The 21,903-nt window shown below is 45.3% G+C and overlaps 1 protein-coding gene and 1 pseudogene across 2 annotated transcripts; one reads left to right on the top strand and one right to left on the bottom strand.

Annotated features, from left to right (window-relative positions):
- The first annotated feature begins 3,248 nt into the window (after positions 1-3,248).
- LOC120648302 (plasma membrane ATPase 1) lies at positions 3,249-16,972 on the top strand. 2 transcript variants are annotated; one of them, XM_039925026.1, is made up of 21 exons: positions 3,249-3,626; positions 4,586-4,705; positions 4,843-4,941; positions 5,064-5,201; positions 5,310-5,444; positions 5,546-5,725; positions 5,820-6,026; positions 6,130-6,249; positions 6,319-6,438; positions 6,524-6,646; positions 6,738-6,842; positions 7,028-7,172; positions 8,017-8,181; positions 8,280-8,518; positions 8,602-8,634; positions 8,975-9,056; positions 9,165-9,325; positions 9,505-9,690; positions 9,780-9,962; positions 10,047-10,219; positions 16,638-16,972. In XM_039925026.1, the coding sequence occupies exons 3-21, from the start codon at positions 4,873-4,875 to the stop codon at positions 16,732-16,734; spliced, it is 2,661 nt and encodes an 886-aa protein (XP_039780960.1). In that variant the 5' UTR covers positions 3,249-3,626; positions 4,586-4,705; positions 4,843-4,872; the 3' UTR covers positions 16,735-16,972. The 2 variants fall into 2 exon arrangements, with proteins under 2 accessions (XP_039780960.1, XP_039780961.1); XM_039925027.1 differs by having other exon boundaries at positions 4,586-4,728.
- Positions 16,973-18,691: 1,719 nt separating this feature from the next.
- Positions 18,692-21,903, bottom strand: LOC120647707 (annotated as a pseudogene).

The following is a 21,903-nucleotide window of genomic DNA, read 5'->3' as shown; positions in this document are numbered from 1 at the left end:
CTGTTTGACATGAGTTTTTTTTTCTGGGGAAATGGTGAAATTGGGTTGGTTCATTAGATTAATTTATTCCAGGCTCCTGCTTCGCATACCCAATAGTTGCATTATTCACTGGTGCGGGTTAGTTTCAAGCTGTTGATTTCAGCACCATGATGTACAGTTCCTCAACCTCCCCAATCAAGTTTGGGGGCAGGGTGTCAATATATTCCCTCCGTTTCAAAAATTATATGTTCTGAATTTTCTAGATACATATTATTTGTTAATTGTTATACATATTAATATATAGATATACGTTATGTCTAGATATATAGATTTGTTTTAAAAAATATTTCGAGATATACGAAGGGAGTAGGAGAGTATGATTCTGGCAAACATTTCAAATATATAAACATTACTACAGATCAAATTTTTTATATGCTTAACCTTTTGAACAGAGAAGAATTAAGCAATGGTATATGATGAACCTAAAGAGATCACCTGGTTCTTTAGAAATTTATTGTCTCCATTGACTTCACGATTCTGGAGGGAGTTTAGGTCAATCTTAGTGGGAGTGTCATAAGAGTGTCATGTACATTAAATTTGCTAACATGTACCAATAGTATGAGAAGAGAGAAGAGATGAGTGTCATGAAATGTGAGAGGAGTGTCATTACCATGACACTCCACTGAGACTGACCTTAGATGGCTCTGTTTCGTGACCGCGACACATAAGGCTGCTGTCATAAAATCATGCTACCGTGTTTAGGTGCATATGAATCTAAGATAAGCATCTAGTAAACGATGTCATGTACAAGTTGTAACTAGAAAGTCTATCGCAAGTGCACTGTGAACGTGACATAGTGACATGCCTCCAGGGATGTTCGCGATGTTTCCGCATCATTGTGCGCGTGATGATGGTCGCTATTGGCGTTGATGCACATCCCTATCATTTAAATTTGATTTCTCTTCGTCTCGAGTTCAAGTGTCTCCCTTCTTAATCAAAATATTCCTAGTCTTCTGGTGATAGCGCGAGATTGCTTATCGAGAACAATTTGCCTGAGTAGTTCAATTCGATGGGCAGATTTGGCTATGTTCACAAGCGACAATAGAAAATACTATCTCCACTCAAACATGAACGTGAACAATTTATTGTTTAATACAAAGGTGCAATGATCAAAATATTTTGTTAGATTTGGGAGACAGAGCTGATAAATCTCAGATTTCTTCGTTGAACTATGCTAAACTTTATGATTAACGCAATGGAGATGTGCAATATATGATCCAGTCATGCCTAAAAAAAAAGTTGTCAAAGAAGCACGTGGGAGATGATAGCAGGCGATTGTTTAGATCATACCGGTTGAAAATTGTTCGCGAATTACAGTGTTGCTCCCCATTTTGAGCTTCATTCTGTCGATAGGAAAAGGTTGAGGAACAATCATTTGGTTTTTGTTAATAGGATCACTTGTTTTTGTTAAAGATACTACTAGATAACTATGCCTTTTACATTGGGTGATAAAAAGGCAGCACGATAGAAGATGCAAGGCAACTTCACCAACCTAAAGCTGCCGAAGAGGAGTCGCTTTCCTGCGGTTTTGGCTGCTGCATGCCACCCGCAGAAGCATCCCGCACTTTCCTCGTGTCATGGTACTATTTGGCCTGCAAGATTTGGTGTGCGGGGCTCTGTTCCTAGGGTATTACTTTTTCATCATGATAAACATGCATCTGCTGATAAAGAAAAAACTAGTTTTTATTCTTTCAGAAATTCTGATGCAAACCTAACTGCACTCTGGAGAAGGCAACAAAGCTTCTTTGTAATTAATGGATAAAATTATCACATGCGTTGCATCATCTAGACATGAATACTAGCTACTACTTAAACCTCAACCTATGTTTGGCAAAAACATCAACCACTTTGGCCTCTTAGCATTGGCATGCCATTCTTGTTTGGTGGTGCTCGACGAATCCAAATGTGTACCTCTGAAAATAACCTCGATATAGCAGAGCTTTATTAAAAGACCACCTCATTTCGGTCAGTATTCGCATGAGTAACAATGGACTTGGGTGCAGAAGCCAGAAGCTACCACCGTCTAATCCTGAATCTGTTAAATTCAGCTGTTTCCAGAAGTATAGGAATGGACATTACGGTGTGAGTTTTCCATTAATCCTGAATCTGTTAAATTCAGCTGTTTCCAGAAGTATAGGAATGGACATTACGGTGTGAGTTTTCCATTAACCAGGTACTTCATATTCCGATCCAAGTAGCAAGTGTCCCTGTTGCCATGGAACAAAAGAAGAGTCAAGAGGTTAGTTGACAAATCTCAATCGCCTAATGCGTGGCTATGATGCATCAGATTGATCTGGAGCATGCTTTTTAAAATTTTCAGAATCCACAGGAGATTGCACATCAATATATTAAGAAATTTGGTCATATCTTAAGCTGGAATTTGCTTCGTCAGAACTCAATTTTAATGCGCATTGTCTTATACTATTCGAAACTTGAAGACTACAGCATCTGAACGATCAGCATCTACAGTGATAAGCGTTAGGAACTGCATCAATGCTGCAAACTAGTACAATTTGGTTGTTGACTGTTAATTTCTGTTCAGCGTATTACTACTATTATTTTATATATAGTTATCGAGGAAGGAGAGAATGTTACCATTAGCTAGTGTGCAGTAGCAGGCATCTGAACATAAAGACAGAAGTTGCCGTCTTCAAATTTTTCTGAAGTTAATTCCTAGGTGAAATTCCCTTTCATTCTCTTCTTAAATTTTATTCTCGAACGTGCAGTAGAGCTACGTGTCATTTCATTAAGATGGAGATAATTTTTTGTCACCTGGTTGACATTAAGCTTAAGCTAGGTGAAAAAGCCATGCCTAGTATTAAGCTAAGCTTAAGTTCCCTTTCCCACTGAGCTAATATCCAGTTTTGAAATTGCTTGCGGAAGAGAATTTCCTCGAAAATAAAGAAAAAATAGCTTCATATAAGGGAACTGTCAATTCTTTCATTCTCACATACTTCGGATCCCAAATGATTATGAGTAAAGACGTATGAGTATGTTGTGCTTACGATTATGAGCTAGGAATATAAAGGGATTTTGAATTCAACCATCAGCCACTCTTCAGATTTCTTTTTGGGGATTCTTTTTGCATACACAGAAATGTCATCGTTTGTCAAAGACTCAGCAATTTCCGGTTCCAACATTCAAGCTACAAAACACCACATGGGATCACTAGTTTAAGAGCTGCAGAAGATCCGATTGCTTCGTAAAATCACTTTTCTCCTACCAAATTCCTGCCTTTACCTACCCTTTTCATTCCCTCTACGATTTTCTTTTCGAACTCATTTCTTGTTGCTTTCTTCCACCTTCACTTCTCGAGCTGTCTCTTCCGCGCCGCGTGGAAATCCACTCTCTCCTCCTACCTCTCTATCCGCCGCTCCAGAGGTTTCGTCACTCGCTCTCCCTCACGCACAGAGGACTCCTGCGCATTTACAAAGCTCTAGAACCCCGCGTATAAGTCCAAAAGGGAGAGTTGCCGAGCAGAGGGAGAACAGAGTGGCTTCGTGCGGGCAGGGGGATATCAGAGGGGTGCCGCCATGGCCGACAAGGAGGGGAACCTCGACGCCGTCCTCAAGGAGGCCGTCGACCAGGTAACCACTGGCTTTCTCTTGCGGCGGTTCTTGGGTTGTAGTGAAATGTCCGGACAAGGCTCCCCTTGGGCGTATCTTTATTCTTGGATTAGCGGTAGCATGGGTGGGTTCATTTCTTGGTTCTTGTTATCTTCATGGATTCTAGGATGCTGGGGCTCGTAGTGGAATCGGCATGTGGGCTGTGGTTTGACTACTTGCCAAAAATGCGATGGCCGTGGCCATAGCATTGCAGGGTTGGACTTTGGAGAATTGGTCATCTAATTCTTGATCTCCTGGGTGATAGAGAGTGAACCTCTAGTTCGTGTTCTTTTTTTCCCCAAGTGTTAATCGGTTTATGTTCATGCTGAGATGTTGTAGAATCTTGTTATTATATGTTCTTGGATTCACACGTTAGTAGTTACCTGCAAATTCATGTTGTGCTTGGAGATGTGAAGAGGCAAGAGGCTCCCGGCCCCAGGTTGCTAATTGCTGTTCAGCTGGTGCGGTGGGTGGCAGAATTGGGATGGTTTCTTTTTTAATGTTTTTAAAATCCAGAATTCTAGGTGACGTCCCTGTAGGTCTTTGTTTATCGCGCTTACTAATTTTAGAGTTATGTGGTTTTGCTACTCTTTCCAATCACAACGTCCCTTTGCCTGTATGCATAAGTTGACGTCTTTCTTACTACTCTTTGTGATCATGTTATCCCTTGTATGAATACGTTGATTGTTGACATCTTGCTCTAATTCCATGATGTCCCTTTTTGGTACCTCCGCCTTTTCTTTTCTTACTAAATTTGGTTAAATGGACTACTTGCAATTTTGTTCTTTTGGAATTGGGTTTGGTTGGTAGCAGTAGTAGGTTGCACACAGGCAAATCGAAACTAGCATTATATTTTCTCTTTTATTTGATGTTCATTATGGTATCAAATTGCTCGCCTTTTGTATGGCCTGTAAAAAGCTGTTGTTACAACTATTTTACAGGAGAACATCCCACTTGAGGAAGTATTTGAGAATCTGAGATGCAGCCGTGGGGGGCTCACTTCCGAGCAGGCGCAGCAACGCCTTCAAATATTTGGTCCCAACAAGCTCGAACAGAAGGAGGTCAGGTTTTTCTAGCCTCTTAGGTCATCTCTTGACTCTTGGGAAAGATTTTGTTCTTCTTGATTATCGAGTGAAATTGAGTCACTTCCCTGTGTTACTTCAAATTTCTCATTCACTTGGACTGTTGAGGGCTGCAGGAGAGCAAATTTCTCTAGTTTCTAGGGTTCATGTGGAATCCACTGTCGTGGGTCATGGAGGCTGCAGCTATCATGGCCATCGCACTGGCCAATGGTGGGGTAAGGACTATGAAAAAAAAATCTTATTAAGTTCCTTGCTTTCTTTTATTTTGAGATTGGTGATGAGTGAAGTTTTTACATTGTTCTCTGTTAACAATAGATGATATATTTGTTGTTATCAGGGGAAGCCACCAGACTGGCAGGACTTTGTTGGTATCATCACGCTGCTGCTTATCAACTCAACTATCAGTTTCATTGAGGAAAATAATGCTGGAAATGCTGCTGCGGCACTTATGGCTCGTCTTGCACCAAAAGCCAAGGTCCTTAATTATCCACTTAGTTCGTGACATTTCACTATATTCTCCATATATAATCTTTTTGCGATGTCTATTTGAAAATTGGAACTAATGTTGTGTTTTGGTGGATAGGTGCTTCGTGATGGCCATTGGACTGAGGAAGAGGCAGCCATCCTTGTGCCTGGGGACATCATCAGCATTAAACTTGGAGATATCATTCCTGCAGATGCTCGGCTCCTTGATGGGGATCCTTTGAAAATAGATCAGGTCCTTAATGTCTTTGACATTTAGTCACCTTGAGTCCTTGACATATTATTTGATCCTACTATGTTTCTTCATCTCACATTTTTGTCTTCTCCTATTTGTAGTCTGCGTTAACTGGAGAATCATTGCCAGTCACCAAAGGTCCTGGTGATGGCGTCTACTCTGGTTCAACGGTCAAGCAGGGTGAGATTGAGGCTGTTGTGATAGCAACTGGTGTCCACACTTTCTTTGGGAAAGCTGCACATCTTGTCGACTCCACCAATCAAGTTGGCCATTTTCAGAAGGCAAGATTTAAAAGCCTTACATACACTCATATTTGATCTTATCTGTTTGAATCATCACTACATCATTGCATTCATTATCATGCAATTGATGCAGGTCTTGACAGCCATTGGGAACTTTTGTATTTGCTCAATTGCTGTGGGAATGTTTGTTGAGATAATTGTCATGTATCCTATCCAGCATAGGGCATATCATCCTGGAATTGACAATCTTTTGGTGCTTCTCATTGGAGGCATTCCCATAGCAATGCCAACAGTTTTGTCTGTGACCATGGCAATTGGGTCTCATCGCTTAGCTCAACAGGTTTGCATCTCTTTGGTGACAGGTTAACCAAGTGATAACCAGGCCAGAAGGTCCAAAACTTCAATAGTAGTACTTTATTGCCTTTTCTTTTTTTCCCCTGCAGGGAGCCATAACAAAAAGAATGACTGCAATTGAAGAGATGGCTGGTATGGATGTACTTTGCAGTGATAAAACGGGAACCTTGACCCTGAATAAACTCACTGTGGACAAGAACCTCATTGAGGTTAGACTTGAACACAATCATTTACTCCTTCATGTCTGACCTTAAAACACTTATATATTTTTGGTTCAGGTTTTTGAAAGGGGCGTGACTCAAGACCAAGTAATTCTGATGGCTGCTAGAGCATCCCGAATAGAAAATCAAGATGCTATTGATACTGCAATAGTCGGAATGCTAGCTGATCCAAAAGAGGTATATTGCTTGTCAAATAGGGATGGAATAAGTATGGCAATCTTGTTTATTCGACGATGGGAACATCTAACAATATTTCCCACAGGCACGTGCTGGTATTCAAGAGGTTCATTTCCTGCCATTTAATCCTACCGACAAAAGAACTGCCTTGACATACATTGACAGTGATGGGAAGATGTACCGTGTTAGTAAAGGTGCGCCAGAACAGGTATACAAAAACTGGATTGCAGCATATATTCAAAAGCAGGACCTGGATTTATCATTTATGGCATGGTCTTATTTATCGAAATGACCTGCAGATTCTCAACCTCGCCTACAACAAGACAGAGATAGAACGAAGAGTCCATGCTGTAATAGACAAGTTTGCTGAGCGTGGACTTCGATCACTTGCTGTAGCATACCAGGTGGGTGAACTTCGAAGAATAGTCATCCACAGTGCACTTAAAGCTTGCAGAATCTAAGCTAAGTGTAGATTAGGTAGTAGTCAGAGTTATTTTATGGTTATGGTTGTTGCACGACTTCTCTTCAGATCATCCTCTGTATGTATACTCCTATGTTGTTTTAATGATGGTTATATTCTGTCATGTAGGAAGTGCCAGATGGAAGGAAAGAGAGCCCTGGTGGGCCATGGCATTTCGTTGCTCTTATGCCACTCTTTGATCCTCCAAGGCATGACAGTGCCGAAACAATACGAAGGGCACTGAACCTTGGTGTTAATGTCAAAATGATCACAGGTACAGCTTTTGGTGTTCTTTCCAATTTTCAGACAATCCAATTTCGTAGATGCCATGCCTTTAGTGTCACTCTATTCTCTGTTGAAAAAGGACAAGATCATAAATATAGATAATTTTTGGGGGTTGTATGAGTGAAATCACTGGCATTTGCCTTATGTCAGAGCGTATTTTAGATCCATTTGTTCTGTAAGATGATACACTGGAGGAATAAGGATCCTGATCTAGTATGTCGGCTGCTGAGAACAGGGAGGATGGATCTACAAAACTGTAATATGCTAAAGCAAAATTCGTGGTCCTGATGAAGTTATTATCATGCGAAATACTCTTCTATATTTTTTTGTGGCAGTATAGGGATATCATGCCCTACACAAAGAAAGTATTGGGACATCGTGGCCATGCATTATTTTGCTTTACAATGTCCCTACTTTCTGCGTCAAGGTTGTGTGCTTGTCTAGGTTTATTTCAGCAAATCTGTGCTATTGTTGCATCCTACCAGAGTGGTTTGTCAAAAGTTTTACTGTGTAAGCTAGATAATCTTGCACAAGCATGCAGAAGTTTCGTGATTTTTTATGTGTTTTTGGGAGAGGTTTTCACAATTCCACCAAAGAGGGTTGCCAGTGACTAACTTATCTAAATGCATGAGGAATAGGCTTACAAGTCAACACCGTGCATAGAATATTTGTTGTCCCTGTTAATTACCTGTGACTGTGAGTAGGGAGTTGGAACACTTAAATGAACAATAGCACCGGATGTTTCATTGGGTATATTCTGAACCTCTATTCTCCTGTTCTAATAAATTTGTCTGTCCATCCTATGTGGATTAAATTTATTTTCTTATTTCCAGGTGATCAGCTAGCAATTGGGAAGGAAACAGGGCGTCGCTTAGGGATGGGTACTAACATGTACCCTTCCTCTGCTTTGCTGGGACAGAACAAGGATGAGTCTATTGCTGCTTTACCAGTTGATGATTTAATCGAGAAGGCTGATGGTTTTGCTGGTGTATTCCCAGGTATGTTTCAATTCAATAGCAGGTAAAACAAAGGGTACGTAGTGTAAAGCAAAAACAGATAGCATGACAGCAGAGTGAGTTTGTTGTCATTTTTCCAGAGCACAAATATGAGATTGTGAAACGTCTGCAAGCGAGAAAACACATTTGTGGAATGACTGGTGATGGAGTAAATGATGCTCCAGCGCTAAAGAAAGCTGATATTGGTATAGCAGTTGCTGATGCAACTGATGCAGCCAGAAGTGCTTCTGATATTGTCCTAACAGAGCCTGGCTTGAGTGTGATCATTAGCGCTGTTCTTACCAGCCGGGCAATTTTCCAGCGCATGAAGAACTATACTGTATGTCAGAAGGAAGCCTACTGAAATATCTTTTCAGGAAAAGATGTTTATTTTATTTTGCTAATCCACCTTCATATCTGCAGATCTATGCCGTCTCGATTACAATACGTATCGTGGTATGTTTTCTTGACTTATCTTTAGACTAGAAGTCTTCCAAGTTCATGGACCCTCCTTTGACTACATTATTTTCATATTTTGCTATTGCAGACATGTGTGAAATGTGTTTTTGTATTTATTTGAGTATTTAAATTTGGTTGTTAATGTTTTTTAATCTGTTTAATTTTTAATGTTATGCTGCAAGTTAATTAGAGTCGCACATTTATTTAGATTCCAGGGTATGATTTCCCCTACTATAATTGGTGGTCAGTTGGTGACCTATGTGGTATATTCATCTTGATACTTAATATTATGTGAATTGTCTGCTAATAATGCATTTGGTTGCTCAATATTCAACAGCTTGGATTTATGCTGCTTGCCCTCATATGGGAGTTTGATTTCCCACCATTTATGGTGCTGATTATTGCAATCCTAAATGATGGTACATCTCTTTCTTGTTTCCTTCATTCTTGTTGTCTGTCACAGTATGATGGTGGAAACTAGTAAATATCATTTCATTTTGACCTGAACCATTGTCTGGTATGAACAGGTACCATAATGACAATATCAAAGGATCGAGTAAAACCTTCGCCGCTACCTGACAGCTGGAAGCTGGCTGAGATTTTCACTACTGGAATCGTGCTTGGTGGATACTTGGCAGTGATGACTGTTATCTTCTTCTGGGCTGCATATAAGACAAACTTTTTCCCTGTAAGGATCATGAAAAGTGGCAGAAAATATTTTTTTATTTTATTGAAAAATCTATATGACTTGGGCGATTGCTATTAATCATTTCAATAACAAAATGGTTTATCAAGCTAGTATTGCAGCATTGAGTTTTGAGATTGGTTCTGAGACATGCATTGACTTACTATTCGATAATATTTTAGAGGATCTTTCATGTCGAAAGCCTTGAGAAGATAGCTCAAGACGATTACCAGAAACTTGCTTCTGCTGTATATCTCCAAGTTAGCACTATCAGTCAGGCTCTCATCTTTGTCACAAGGTCTCGCAGCTGGTCATTTGTTGAGCGCCCGGGCTTTCTGTTAGTGTTTGCTTTCTTGGTTGCACAGCTGGTATGCTCTCTACCCTCTTGCTGTGCACCATTTGACAAAATTCAGTTACCGGAGTAAGTACCATTGACTGTTCTTCCTTTTGGGTGCAGATAGCTACATTGATTGCTGTGTACGTTAACTGGGGTTTCACTTCAATCAAAGGCATTGGATGGGGCTGGGCCGGTGTTGTGTGGCTCTACAATCTCGTCTTTTACTTCCCACTTGATATCCTCAGGTTCCTCATCCGATATGCTCTGAGCGGGAAAGCTTGGGATCTTGTCATTGAGCAAAGAGTAAGATACAATACCGAGTTGCCATGAACATCAGTTATTTGGCTTAATTGCATGCATCTATGACTAACTGCTGGTTCCTTGCAGATTGCATTTACTAGGAAGAAGGACTTTGGCAAGGAAGAGAGGGAGCTCAAGTGGGCACACGCACAGAGGACCCTCCACGGACTGCAGCCACCAGATGCCAAGCTGTTCCCCGAGAGGGTGAACGAGCTGAATCAAATAGCTGAAGAGGCGAGACGGAGGGCTGAGATTGCGAGGTAAGATCAAAACCGCTGAGAGAATTTGCAGAAGAGTACTGATACGAATATTTATAGTAGGCTAATATTAGTAGTACCACTGGCCCCATTTGCATCCGATTCTTTCTTACTCGGGGTGTTAGAATAATAGCGCTTCGATTCTTTCTTACTCGGGGTGTTAGAATAATAGCGTGGAAGCGATAACCCAAAAACACAGAACCAAATCACACGAACGAGAACGACACCGAGGCACGATGTTTTTTAACGAGGTTCGGCGATGTGCCTACATCCTCGGAGCATGACTACGGGCGTTCCTCTCCATAAACAGCAGCTACATCGGCATCCGGGCACCACCGTGGTGTGGCCGCCCACGCCAGCCGCCCAAGTCGTCTCACGGTTACACGGTAGTGCCCTCATATTTATGGGCACTAGGGATACAAAGTACGACCTGAACTCTATCCATAACCTACCAAATTACAACTCAAGTCCAATCATAATCAAACTGTACACATATTCGACACATATCTAACAAACTCCACCTTAGCGAATATGCACGCCACCTTGAAGCCGTCCATGCTCGAACTTCTGTGTACCGGACTTGAGTCGTCTCCCTTTGCTGCTCACTTGGAACAGCCCGACTAGGCCGATCCCGCCGCCTTGTCGACCTTCGGACAGAACACCGCCACTGTTGCATTGCCATCCATGACTCCACCTTTAACAATATTTTTCATCAGCTTTGTATTGGTGTGCACTTGACTTCTCACCAACCATGACTGTCTTGCCTTCTCGCACTCTCAAGGTCTTCTTATCAGGCGTCGTCTGATACAGTCATCCTTCATCATGCACTAACCCAAGCGAAACTAGATTTCTCCGTAGTCCTGGCACATACTTTACACCCTTAAGTAGCATCTCACGTCCATCACACATTTTGAATTTGATATCGCCCACTCCTATGATACGGTAACCCGAATCATCTCCCAAGTGAGCAAGACCATCATCCTCCTCAATGTATGACGAGAATCACTCCTTCTTTGGTGTTGCATGAAACGAGCTAGCTGAATCCAATAACCACGCTTTACAAGACTTTTCACTCGATACTGTGAGAACATCACCATCACTATCCGAGTCATACTGCTTCTTGGCAATCATCACACTTGCGGTTCCTCCGCTCTTCTTCAGTTCCGGACACTTAGCCTTTTTATGTCCCCATCCCTTGCACCTATAGCACTGCGGCCTCTTCTTCTTTTTGTTGCCCTTCTTATCTTCAGCATTGTGATCACCCCTGACTACAAAAGCACCTCCAGAAGAATCTTCAGATAAATTGTTCTTCCTCCTTTGTTCATGACCGAGTAAAGCAGTAACAATTTCATCCACCTTAACATCCTCCTTGCCATAAGTCAGTGTAGTAACCAAGTGCTCATAAGACTCCGGCAAAGAACGCAGAAGAATAATAGCCTTGTTTTCCTCATCAATCTTCACTTCGACCTTCTCAAGATCAGCAATTAATTGATTGAAGACATTAATATGCTCTGCAAGATCTGACCCCTCCTGCATCTTCAGCCCATACAATTTCCGCTTCAAGTACAGTTTCCGGGTCAATGTCTTGGACATAAACTGCTCTTCCAACTTGTCCTAAATTTTCTTCGGCGATATTTCATCCATGACATGGTACATGATCTAATCTGTGAGACAAAGTCTTATTGTAGCACACGCTTGCGCCTGCATCTCTTTCCACTTATCATCATCCACCTTCGCCGGCTTCTTCTTATTGAGGGCCCTCGAGATGCTCTGCTGAGCCAACAGGTCCTTCACTCTCGTCTGCCACAACTCGAAGTTTCCGGTGCCATCAAACCTCGCCATCTCAAATTTGAAAGCCATCGACGCCATCTGTCTGTTGCACAGATAGTCGAAAAAACCTTCACACACGTGAACTATATGCCTCCTGCGTGCCCGCTGCCTTCACGTGTTGAAGCCGCGTGCCTCCTACACGTCCTTGCGCTCTCGCCGAGCGCACCTTCACGTGTGAGCGCACCTTGCTGCCTGCACACACGTCGCCCAGTGCACATGCCGACCGTGCGTGCCTCTGTCTGTGTGCCGCCCCCGCCGTACACTGCCTGTGCACAGCCACGCCGCTCGCGAACCCCGTCGACCTCCACGCCGTCGCACACGACGTTGCCGATCCGTCCGAGCACCGTCTGCTGTTTGCCTTCAATCGCGCAAGCCTCGATTAGCAAACAACACGATTGCCTCGATGCAATCTCGTGTAGACTCCTGTGAGTTTTATGGAGGAAAATCTCGACAGCACTTGTCCACATCGGACTCCCTGTCCTTCTATTTCCTTGTTCTGTAGGAATTCACATCCTGATCGGAGTCATTTTTTCTTTTGCCAAAATCTGGTCGGACTTTCTGGCTTCCTGCACTAGTGGGCCCACCCTGTATCCAATAGCACCACATGACGAGAACAAATCCCATGCAAGGCAGGTTGTCCGAGCAAAAATTAATTAATCCACATGCATGCATAATGCATGTACGTATGCACTCTCCAACTCCAACCCGCCACCGCCTCCTGAGTCCTGATCCTCACCGTGTACATGCTCACCGTGGCCCACCTACAGTCCTGCACGTCCGAGTCCAAGGCACCAACGCCCGTGCCGTAGCCGAGCCATGTGCCGCAGAAGGTGCCGGTTTTCAACCTCCGCGTAATCTGCCCTGTAGCTCGCCATCGCCGGCACATATTGCTCCAGATCTTCAAGAATCCACTCGAACAAGCCACCTCCATCAACACATCGAGTCCACCGTGGCTTTCGCCACCATCGTTGCTGCTCCACTTTGAGTTTGCAACGACCACCCTGATCATGACCAACCGCCCGTCAGTCTGATCGCGAGTCGAAGCCGCCGTCTTCATCCACGACGTCTTCCAGCCGCACCGTCGAACCTGGCCATCACGTCTGACTGGCCCCTATCGAACAGCAGCCACCAGCCGCTATCAATCCGATCTCCACGTCTTGATGCATCCCTGTTGATTGCAGCTCATTGAACGGTTCGAACCACTCGCCCGAAGTGTCCAACACCACCGACCGAGTCGTCGATCGCCGCCAAGCTCGACTGTCACACCCTGAAATTTTTGGATTTCAGGATGTGATTAAAATTAAAAAAAATCAATAATTTTCTCATAGTTTTAAAATTTTCTCAACATTTATTTTTCTTCACAGAGAATTTAGTGTAAAAGAAAATAAATATTGGTGGTTTTTCAAATTAAATGATGTTGTTCTTCTGGTGATGTATTCATGTCACATGCATAGTGTTGTTGAGTGTGAAAACCTTTCAAAACGTGTTCTATCATCAAAATTTCTTCCCGGGAATTTTCTGGATTTTTCTGGATTCTTTTCCCATTTTCCCTAGAGCAAACTCTAATTTTTAGAGGCTCTTCCAAATCTTCTCATGAGCTCCAAATATTTTATTTGAGTTCGTTAGGTCCCAATATATTTCTAGGATTTTTCCTAGAATTTTCGGGCCATTTGGAATATTTTTCGGACTTTAAATATGAATTCTAGATTTTTCTAGAATTATTTTAATTTCGAAAATAATTAATTACGAAATTTTAAATGGGCTAAGTCTATCAAAAGTGCATAAATCCCTAATGGACCTCAATGGGCCCATTCATGTGTTCCCTAATGGGCTAAAGGCACGTAAAGCCCATTAGCATGGGAGGGAGGTTTAGTACCATATTGCTAGTTGATGTGGGATGACGAGACTTTTCTCTCTATATATTAAACCAACCTCTCATGGCAACTTCACACCAAAAATATAGACTACCCATAGGGAGGCTCCTTGTTTGGGAATCCCTAAAATAATCTTTTCCCCAGAATCTCACCATCCTCCGCATCCGTACATCTCCGGTGAAATCTGACACCACCCCAGTGCTCAGCTCGTTGTCCTCTTCGTCGTGGTGTCTTCCTTCTCGTGAGTCATCGCCATTTCGTCGTCGACCCCATGCCTTCTTCCTCGACTCCGACGATTTCCTTCTTCTCCGGTGAGCAACTTCCTCCGTCTTTTCTTCCCTCTCTCTCGCTCTGCTCCGCTCGGTCTTGTTCGCCGTCGCCGCCATCCGCCATGCGCCGCCGCGAGCTCCGCTCCGCCCACTCTAGCTCTGCGCCGCCGCCAGCCCACCCCAATCCACTCCCGCCGTCCGATTTAGATCCAGCGGCCCAGATCTAATATGACCCGAGTCAACTAAACCAAATACCGTTCAACCGTGGTCATTTTTGCAAATAAACCCCTCCGTTTTTCCAAAATCAACCCTCCGTCCATCGCAGTTCAAAACTATTTCTGTTTTAGTCCAAATCTTTACGGAAAACACCCTGAGTTTTTCCAAAATAGAACCCGCCATCCTTAGTGTGTAGTTTTGCAAGCTAGCCCCTGAAGTTTAGGTTTAATTATGTTTAGGTCCCTGGTTTCTTCAGATCTAGCCCCTGGAAGCCCTGTTTCTTCACAAATAAGCCCCTAGAACCTTGTTTTAGCCATATCTTTCACGTTTCAACTCCGTTTTCAGCGATTCTTGCGCTCACGGGATCCTTGCAATGTGTGCGATAGATTTATAACCTTTTTATCCTCTGTGAGCACACTTTGTTGTGTCTTACAAATCTTTTCTGTTAGTCCTTAACCTTTTTAGTTAATCACGACTAGATCCCTGAAGCATCGTTTATCCCATAGAATCGCCGTTTTAGTTCTGTTTTTCGCGTTTCTTGCACTTCCATAACCATAGCAGTGAGCCCTATCCTTTAGTACGTTCTTTTAAAGCATTTCTTTGTTTTGGTGTATTGTTCTTAGAGGTATCTTGTTGTTTGCTTTGTATGTTGCCCGATGATTGCTTCGAGTAGAAGGATCATTGTTTGAAGATTGAAGATCAAGAATTCCAAGTGAGCAAAAGTTGAAGAGCAGTAAGAGTAGCTTTTCGTTGGAGAAAGGCAAGTGACCCTAACCATTTTTCTATCTATGCTTATTTACAAGAGTAATATGATGATTTAATTGGAACATGGAGAACCACCCAAGAAAACAGTACAACCACAATACTATATGGCTCTGGTCTTGGCTGATTAATTAGAGACTCTAGCTTGTGACAGTCTTACCGAAAGGGCAAGAGGGGATGCATCGACGGGGTATAGCTCGGTCCTCTTGGGGCAATTGGTATTGTTTAATGGTCCTTTGGCAAGGTACCACCTCATTAGGACAGTGTTATGACCGCTTTGACTTGAAACCTTAGCGGATTGTCATGGGTTAGGGAATCTTTGTAAAGGCCTCGTAGCGTCCCTATGCAATCACACCTCGGAAGTGTGGTATTGTGCCTAGCTAGCACATTGCGTGGTTGGGTTCAAAGTTCTTCGGAACTTTTACGCGAATTGTGGTGAAAGTGTACAACCTCTGCAGAGTTAAAACTAACCGGTTAGCCATGCTCACGGTCAAGAGCGGCTTGGACCCTCACATGATTAATAAACTTAAAGATGGATTTAAATCATTTTCTGGTTATTTCTTGTGGCCTTGCTGAGTACCAACCATAAGTGTACTCACCCTTGCTTACTGCTGCTCAGAAGGAGAAGGTGTATAAAGATTTCTGAAGATGTTGCTGAGTTCTAGGCGTACGCAACCCCCAGTTGATTGCCTGTGAAGTTTGGAGCCTTTGTTTCCAGGATAAGCTGTAAACTCTGATAGTCTTTTATTTGTTTTAGTTTTTTTTTGTGATACTGTTACTGATTATTCACTTATGATGTCTCTATATGTATGAAACTTGATCCTGGCATACATATAGCTATGCATTCGGTTTTGTCCTTGAAACTGGGTGTGACATCGACTTTGCGCCCTGACCCTCCCCGGACAGCTTGTGCGACCTAGCGTGGTGTGGAACATGCCCATCACGCCTCCTCGTGGATCTTCTCCCTGAATCTGGCTCTGATACCACTTGTTAGAATAATAGCGCAGAAGCGATAAACCAAGAACGCAGAACCAAATCACAAGATCACACGAATGAGAACGACACCGAGGCACGATGTTTTTAACGAGGTTCGGCGATGTGCCTACATCTTCGGAGCATGACTACGGGCGCTCCTCCCCCATAAACAACAGCTCCACCGGCATCCGGGCACCACCGCGGCCACGCCGCCGACCACGCCAGCCGCCCAAGTCATCTCACGGTTACACGGTAGTGCCCTCATATTTATGGGCCCTAGGATACAAAGTACGACGCGAACTCTATCCCTAACTTACCAAATTACAACTCAAGTCCAATCGTAATTAAACTGTACACATATTCGACACATATCTAACACGGGGGGAACCCTTTTAAACATCTTCCACCCTTTAGAACAATTCGCATATTGCCAACGCATAATTAATGTTGCTGTTGATGTAAGCTGACATTGTTTTTCTTAATGTTTCGTTGCAGGCTGAGAGAGCTTCACACGCTGAAGGGACATGTGGAGTCGGTCGTGAAGCTCAAGGGCCTGGACATCGACACCATCCAGCAGTCGTACACAGTGTAACGGACTCATAGTCATATATATGCCCTGGGTTGAGTATATTTAAATATCTGTTTCTCGCAGAGGAACAGCTAATTCTGGTAGTTGGCTGTCATCTTTTACTTACCGTAGCTGTGGCACCAGATCAATATAGTACAGTACATAACGGGAACTGATGTTTATCAGTTGTGTGTATGTGATGCCTGTCTATTGTCATATACTCATATGGGGAGAGGAGATGTCGTCAGATTTCCCCTGCAAATGCCGTTCGGCTGTCCTCGTTTCTGGCACGCGCGTCCGTGCTGCTGCAATCAGCTAAGCTGCTAGTCAGAGTTGCTTCTGATGTTCAGAGGATCAATGACAGAGTAGGCGTTGTATGTTGGAGAACCCGGCGAGCTCCCGTCGCCGGCGTTCGCCCGCACACGCGCTCACGAGTTCACGAACAGAGAACGAGTACACAGAGGAATTTTGGTGCTGCTAACTGGCAGTGTTTTCTGACCTTGATTGCAACAATATAAAGAGGATTACAGACTCTAACTGACTCCCTAATCGTGGCAATGCTCTGCCCTACATGCGCGGCATGCCGCTCCACTGAACGCGCCATCCCACGTTCCACGAACATCCCGCGCAGCTCCTAAGGACGCGCTCCGCATACACCCATGCGACGAGCTCCAACACACGCGCACAGCCGTTTGCTAACAGGCCGGCTTATTGACCACTAACAAGCACAGGATTAACATGCTAACATTGTACGCCACACTTGTTCTCAGAAAAGAACAGTGCTATCTCGGCACCACAGCTGAGCCGTACGTTAATCAGGCCCTGAAGCCCTGGAAACCCCTTGTGGTATGCTTAGTACTTGTCTGTCAAATCTGCAATAAGCTAGGTTCTAAACAAACGCGCTTGTTATTGAACATTGAAACACACTGATGATCAAACTGAAGAAAGTTTGATGAAGCGACACACATCTATCGACGATAACAGAGAGGGTGATGATACACTGTACAGAAATTAGATGATAGTAATCACAATCGCAAGATGATGGGATCGCGTTTCGGCCAGACGCCGCCTCGCTCAGCTTTGGCGTGTGCCAGGCTGCCGGGGACGTCTATAGGCCGAGCGCCCCCGCCCGCCCCCACCGTCGACCGCCTCCTCCGGCTCCGGCGGCCTCCGCCGCCGCCCTCCACCGCCGCCACACTAACCGAGCTCGCCGCCCAGCCGCCGCCGCGCCGCCTTCTCTTTGCCCCCGCCGCCGGCACCGCCCACCGAGGGTCCTGCCCCGCCCGGCCGGCGGCGCTCCCGCGCCGCCTCGCCTTCCGCCGGTCGAATCGCAGCCGCCGCCGGGCCGCCCCCGCCCCCGGCCCTCTCCTCTAGGTCCGGCGGCCATGGAGCCCGCCCCAACCCCAGCAACTCGGAACCCTAAAGCTCCGCCGCCTCCCGCCACTACTCCGGCCGCCGGCGACCTCGCTGGCTGCCGCCCGCCCCACCAACCACCCCCGGACCCCAGCAACCCCCCCTCCCCTAACCCTCGCGCCAACCACCATCGGGAGCTGGAGGTTGAAGAAGCACAGTACGCACGGGCCCCCTGCAGAGCGCCGCCTCCCTTCTGCGATAGGTCGCGTTCCAGTAGCGCGCGATGAATAGCCTCCCCGCGGGCTGCCTGGTGTCCTCTCCCTCGCCCTGTCCCTGAGGCCTCTGGGCGCCTCCGGCCTCCAGCTGCTCGCCTTCTGCCAGAGCCAGCGCGCGCGTGCAATGGCTGCCCGGAGCTGCCCGCGTGCGCGATCCTGCTGGCTGTTGGGTTTCAGAGGCACCATGCGTTCTCCTCCTCCATGGGGTCCTCCATGGTTTCCAAACGTAGCGCTACGACAATAGCAGGTCCACTGGTCCAGACCTTTTCCTGCTCCTGAATTAACATGTTATGTGGTTCAAATGTTACAATGGCATGTAGCTCACCAAAATGATAGGATTTGCAACTAATAACCAATTGGCATTTCATACGTACCTACCAGCATATACCAAACTGAATGCTCCTGTTGTAGCAGTCTGAAGCTTCATCTACTCTCTGCATTCCTGTGTTATTCCTGGGCAAAATCAAGACAAACGAGTTCAGATTCGTCAAACGAATCCATTTTATGCGACTTACAAATTTACAACTATAAAAACACTTGAGTAGGTCGAAGATGAAGTCACCTGTGGACTCGCCCAGGTATGCGTCGAAGGAATACGGCTCCTTGGTATAGTAGACGTACCATTCCTCCTCTTCTCCTTTCTTGTGCCCATATGCCTTTAGTTGCTGGACGTGCTTGATCTTCTCCCACTCGGAGGATTCATCTTGTAACGCGATCAGTTTAAGCAAGCTTCGGCTGCAATCTACACGCAACCTCCTTAGGTTTGCCTCCGTAAGTATTCTGGGAGTGCGTCAGCAACCCAATCCCACCACTCCAGGCTCCGGAGGGATGGCAGACCGTCCAATTCCTTTAGTGCCTGGCAATTGCTGATGTCAATCCATTGCAAGCTTGGGTTGTTGCTGATCCTCTCCAGACTTGGGTTTTCATATGACCAAAGCTTGACTAGTGAAGGGAAGTTCTCCACGGAGACCAAGTGCTGGATATTTCTCAGGTACAACTCTCTCAACCGGCATGCATGCTGTGCAAGTCCTGCAGGAAGACGTTGCAGTTCACAGTCCTGGATCATAAGCTCCTCTAGAGCTGGCATCGCAGGGACGTGCTGCTCCCACTCCCACTCCCACTCTGTCCATTCCAGCATGCCCACAAAACCCAGGGCTACCAGTTTGGGAAATGCAACACCAGCACCACGCGAGATATGATGAGGCTGCCTCCTTTTGTTCTGTGTTCCTGTTAGCGCTGGTGCCTCTTCCTTGCCATCCGCCTCACCACCCAAGGAGGGGTGGAGGAAATCGTGCCTAATACACTGGACTGACGGAGCACGCTTGACCCAAAAATAATCAAGAAATGGGAGCTGGCCCAATCCATTAGGCAGTTGCGTGCAGCATGCGTAGTCATCCAGCGCCAACCGCCTTAAGCTCCCAAAGGCTGACATGGTTCTCATCCACTGTGGTAGCCCATGTGCAAAGTAGCCTATGATATCAAGTTCTTCCATGCAAGTTGGAGGACACAGGTTAGCCAACACATCCTCGATCCTCTCGTGCTCCTCCTCGCTGATGTCGTCTCTGACCTCCCCGTTCACTCCAAGCCTGGTGGTAAATATCAAATCTAAGTCTATCAGGTGATGTTTACTGCTAAGCATTGCTTTAGCAGCCATAGAACCGGAAGGTGCCTTCTCCAGAGCTCTTATATCCAGTCGTATGAGCTTTGACAGAGGTCCTAGTTCTTCTATGCTGCACCAGACATCTGTGCTGTTATCGGAATGTGTTGTAAACCCCCACAAGATGACCAAATCTTTTAGCTTTCCGAAGCCACGAGGAACTGAGGTGATTGACGTACCTCTAAAGTTGAGGAGCCTTAGTTTCTGCAGCTCTAAGATGCAGTTAGGGAGTTGAGAAATATTTGTGCACCCACAAAGGTCGAGGACTAGTAGAAATTTTAGATTTCCTATGCCTCGAGGGATCGTGGATATGCTTGTGCCACAAAGACATAAGAATCTTAAATGTTTGAGGTGGGATATTGAGTCTGGGAGCTCAACTAGATTTACATCATCTAGATATAGTACTCTTAGGCTAGACATATTGTTCAATAAATCCTTCAGCTCAACCGTGATGTTTCCGAATAACATTAATGTTCTAAGGGATGCTTGTTTCTGCAAGGTGTCCAGCACTACTGCCCTGTTTGAGATAGGCAGGTGATGAACATGGCGTTGTAGGGGTAGTTGATGTCGACCACATCGAAGGTTATTACTTCGGTTCTCTATGTTGCCCCTTCGCCGAATGTGACATTGAGTTCTATCTTGCCGAGAGCTTTGATTCTCTTGCCTCCGAAGCCAATGAGCGGGTATTGCGACTTTTGCAAGGCTTTTTTCTGTGAAGCCCATCTTAACGAAGCACTGCCATACGAGGATGTCTGCGGAGGTCCCGTTGCCCAACAGGATTCTCCCTACATTATTCCCTGCGAAGTGTACTGAATTCTTGCTGATGTTAGCCTCGATGACGAGGGGGTCATTATGTGGGTAGTGTTGCAGTCGAAGATCTGCATGTGTGAAGGATATCGGGACGTGCGACCAAGTTGTTCGGAAGCATCTGCCTTCGCTCACATGAGAGACAGTTCTGAAGTATTCTTTGCGTTGCCTCTTCGTCTCGTGCACTGGTTCATTGGATCCTCCGGAGATGGCGTTGATGATGTTGACCCTACTGCCGGAGGGTGTATTGCTTGCTCTTTCTGGTATCTGCCCCGGCTCGAGCTTCGGAGGCGGGGATAAACTCGCTGTGTCATAAGACTGTGGCGTGGAGCTCCTCGACCATGTTTGACTATAAGGCGGAGGGGGTAGCATTGGCACTGGTTGTTGCGGAGGCAGTGCTTGGTGCGCGTATGGCAGCGGGTTGTAGTTGTAGACCGGGTATGACACCGACCAATTTGGTGTAGGGGTCCAAGTGGTAGCCGTTGTCGAAGACTGTTGCGGCAACTGTGAGGTGTGATTGACCGGCTTCGCTGGCTGGGAGTTTAGCCGATCGAACTTTTCTTTCCTCTCAATGGCGAAGGGACATTCATTTGTCCAATGGCCTTTGTCCTTGCCATGGAAATAACAAAAGGGGGTTTTCTCTCTTCGGCCGCCGTTATCTTTTCGGTTCTTCTGGTGTCGCTCTTCGCGATGGTGACGATCATCGCAGCTGGACCTTTCCTCGTGGCGGTCCCTCTCGCCCTTCCTCCGGTGATGGTGTTTGGACTCTCGGGGTTCTTCTTCGGACACGTTGTTCACTGTTCTCTTGTGCTTTGCCTCATCAGTGTGCCACGGTTTGGAGTGGGACCTCTCGCTGCTTCGTGACTTCTTCTGCTCGTTCTTCTCCTCGAGCCTTCTCCTCTTCGCTCTGTCAGATATGCAATATTCTTGCATTATCTCAAATAGCTTAGTAACTGTCTTCGGCTTGCGCCGGGATATGTATTCTCCGCATGGGCCTAGGTTGATCCTGTTCACCACTGAGTCGATGATGCTCTGGTCAGCAACATTTGGTTCTCTTGCGCGAAGCTTCATAATTCTCTGAAGGTACTCTTGTAGGGTCAT

This window comes from Panicum virgatum, chromosome 9K (genome assembly GCF_016808335.1).
Source record: "Panicum virgatum strain AP13 chromosome 9K, P.virgatum_v5, whole genome shotgun sequence".
In the NCBI taxonomy this organism is placed as follows: domain Eukaryota; kingdom Viridiplantae; phylum Streptophyta; class Magnoliopsida; order Poales; family Poaceae; genus Panicum; species Panicum virgatum.
Note: the sequence above shows the minus strand (reverse complement) of the source record. Positions and strands in the feature narration are given on the sequence as shown.